Source organism: Selaginella moellendorffii, unplaced genomic scaffold (genome assembly GCF_000143415.4).
Source record: "Selaginella moellendorffii unplaced genomic scaffold, v1.0 SELMOscaffold_199, whole genome shotgun sequence".
NCBI classification, from domain to species: Eukaryota; Viridiplantae; Streptophyta; class Lycopodiopsida; order Selaginellales; family Selaginellaceae; genus Selaginella; species Selaginella moellendorffii.
Genome location: NW_003314459.1, coordinates 38,632 through 41,778, shown reverse-complemented (window position 1 = coordinate 41,778; position 3,147 = coordinate 38,632). Strand labels below are relative to the sequence as shown.

General features: G+C 43.6%; 1 protein-coding gene across 1 annotated transcript; it reads right to left on the bottom strand.

The window, feature by feature from the left end:
* Nucleotides 1–396: 396 nt before the first annotated feature.
* On the bottom strand, nt 397–1,157 carry LOC9648361 (rab9 effector protein with kelch motifs). Its single transcript, XM_024667793.1, has 2 exons — nt 767–1,157; nt 397–497 (listed from the first exon to the last, which is right to left on the bottom strand). The coding sequence occupies exons 1-2, from the start codon at nt 1,155–1,157 to the stop codon at nt 397–399; spliced, it is 492 nt and encodes a 163-aa protein (XP_024523561.1).
* Nucleotides 1,158–3,147: the final 1,990 nt, after the last annotated feature.

The following is a 3,147-nucleotide window of genomic DNA, read 5'->3' as shown; positions in this document are numbered from 1 at the left end:
AGCTTCCCATCGATGGAGGCTTCTACGTGTATCCGTAGTTGAATACGTCGCTTACTCTAGCCTCGAACATTTTCTTGCCTAGTGGCTGAATGTGAGCTTGAAACTCTGTAGCATGAGTTTGACAGAGAAAATTTGGAGAGGTCCAAGGTTTTCTGCAGATACCTCCGTGAGATGAAACCAAGCTCTTGTCCGCATCCCGTTGCTTGTCTAGCACGAATGGCGTGGCACGATCTCTTAAGTTCCTTACGCATGGGTAGCTTTGGTTCTGATGGATCTTTCTCCCTCATCATCTTTTCACAGAAAAACGGCAACCATATTGTCAGCAGCAATGTCAATAAAAGAAGAAGCCAACCTGTGTCGACGAAATACATGTCATCCAGAGCTTCAAGCTCTTCGTTACATCCCCCATAGAAGAATAATATGCCTCGCTCTGCGTTCACCAGCTCTTGGCATCAGCTCGGCACCAGTCGTCTTTACCTCCTGCCATGCCATTGTTTCTGGAAACACAAATGAATTCGCAAGTTTAAAACCAGCACAATGTATGTACCTGTGTCCAGAATATGAATGTCATATAGATAGGCATTACCACCGTTCTCACCACCCATGACAATGCAACAGTTCTTATAGGAAGAGTAGGTATGGATATCCCAAGGAATAGGCAAGACTCCAGTGGTAGAAATCTTCTTCCAGACAAAAGTATCTACAGGAAAAAAAAGAGTTTAGAAGAAAACCAGGAAAGATAACAGGATATTACTCGTGTTCAAACCATGGAGGTCGTTGTAGTACTCCTCCTCTGAGGGATCGCTGGATTTCCCACATCCCCCAAACACGAACAGGTTGTCACCGATGAGAGATGCGCTATGTCCTTCTCTCGGAGCAGGAACATCACCAAAAACGTCAGGTTTCCCCCAGGTGTTGGTAGCTGCATCGGAAGATAAGAACAAGAAAAAAAAAATCGATAGAACTCGCTTACCAGTATCCAAAACAAAGAGATCGTCTAGCGGGCTGGTTCCATCAGTACCACCAAACACATAGAGCTTAGACCCGACGGCCGTGGAGCTGTGGCTGTCCCGAGGAGAAGGGTGCGTTCTTTTCATCACAGGCTTGCTCCAGGTGTACGTCCCTGCACGATCCCACCAAAACATGATCAAAACCATATTTTCGGTTGAATAGCGAAGAGCAAGAAAGTGAAAAACCTTGATTCTAGTCGTGGTTCCAGCCTCGAGAACCTGGAACAAACAGAGACTCGAAAAAAGAATAGCGACGAGCAAGAGAGTGAAGAACCTTGATTCTAGTCGTCGATGACAACGTGAATCCCCTCGTTGTCTGAGACGTCGTCCCTGTCGTGCGCTCCATCAGAGCCTCTTCGCCTTTCACTCCCAATCCTCATCACATTTCCGACGTCGATCTACCAAATGCACCTGCGCAGGCGGATGCTGGCGGATTTGTTCCCCGCGTAAGTCTGGAAGGCGTCGAGCCTGTTCTCGCTGATCATCGAGCACAACTATGGTGACACAGAGAAAGCCGTGAGCCTCTCAAACCTTTCCAAACAGAGAAACAAACAGAGAGAGAGAGAGAGAGAGAGAGAGAGAGTGCCTTCCCGCAAGCGGTGATTGACGCTCTCTCCTCATGCTCACGCGCCCTAAAAGAGAATTGAAATTTTTTATGATCCCAAAAGTCAGGGCTCTTCATTGTTTAATCTCAGCCGTTAGATTTTGGCATATGCCCAGAATAAGTGTCGCCAGTATATGCTATTATTATACTGGCTCTTTATGAGTATGATGATGATGACTAGCAAAAGTCCCAGCTACGCTGGGAGCATTGTGTTTATTTCTGATATTTTAATAATTTCAAAGAGTTGTAAGCGTAATTGTAAATTTTAACATAATCATAATTATAAGATATATAGTTAAACATAACATAATATTTACATTAAAAATATCTTCAACAATTGACTCCATCACCAACAAACATTATAACATAATAAATATAACTCAGTACATTATATTATATTTAAAATTCTGATTGTTGACTGAAGTCTTGGATATTCTATAAATGGAATTTCTCACTGTGGGATCCCATGGCCAGATGAGTCATTTTTTATTAACTAATTTTTTCTTTTATTTGAAATCTCTATATAATTGATAAAAATCTTATTATTTGATGATTTATTAAACTATATAATTTCTCCTCTTAATAAAGTATGTGTTACTTAGGTACACTCATTATAAATATAATATTTATAATGAAAGTTCCTTTTACATAATATATGTTTATTATAATCACCAAAAACGTCAGGTTTCCCCCAGGTGTTGGTAGCTGCATCGGAAGATAAGAAACAGAAAAAAAAAATCGATAGAACTCGCTTACCAGTATCCAAAACAAAGAGATCGTCTAGCGGGCTGGTTCCATCAGTACCACCAAACACATAGAGCTTAGACCCGACGGCCGTGGAGCTGTGGCTGTCCCGAGGAGAAGGGTGCGTTCTTTTCATCACAGGCTTGCTCCAGGTGTACGTCCCTGCACGATCCCACCAAAACATGATCAAAACCATATTTTCGGTTGAATAGCGAAGAGCAAGAAAGTGAAAAACCTTGATTCTAGTCGTGGTTCCAGCCTCGAGAACCTGGAACAAACAGAGACTCGAAAAAAGAATAGCGACGAGCAAGAGAGTGAAGAACCTTGATTCTAGTCGTCGATGACAACGTGAATCCCCTCGTTGTCTGAGACGTCGTCCCTGTCGTGCGCTCCATCAGAGCCTCTTCGCCTTTCACTCCCAATCCTCATCACATTTCCGACGTCGATCTACCAAATGCACCTGCGCAGGCGGATGCTGGCGGATTTGTTCCCCGCGTAAGTCTGGAAGGCGTCGAGCCTGTTCTCGCTGATCATCGAGCACAACTATGGTGACACAGAGAAAGCCGTGAGCCTCTCAAACCTTTCCAAACAGAGAAACAAACACACACACACACACAGAGAGAGAGAGAGAGAGACATAGAGAGAGAGAGAGAGAGTGCCTTCTCGCAAGCGGTGATTGACGCTCTCTCCTCATGCTCACGCGCCCTATAAGAGAATTGAAATTTTTTATGATCCCAAAAGTCAGGGCTCTTCATTGTTTAATCTCAGCCGTTAGATTTTGGCATATGC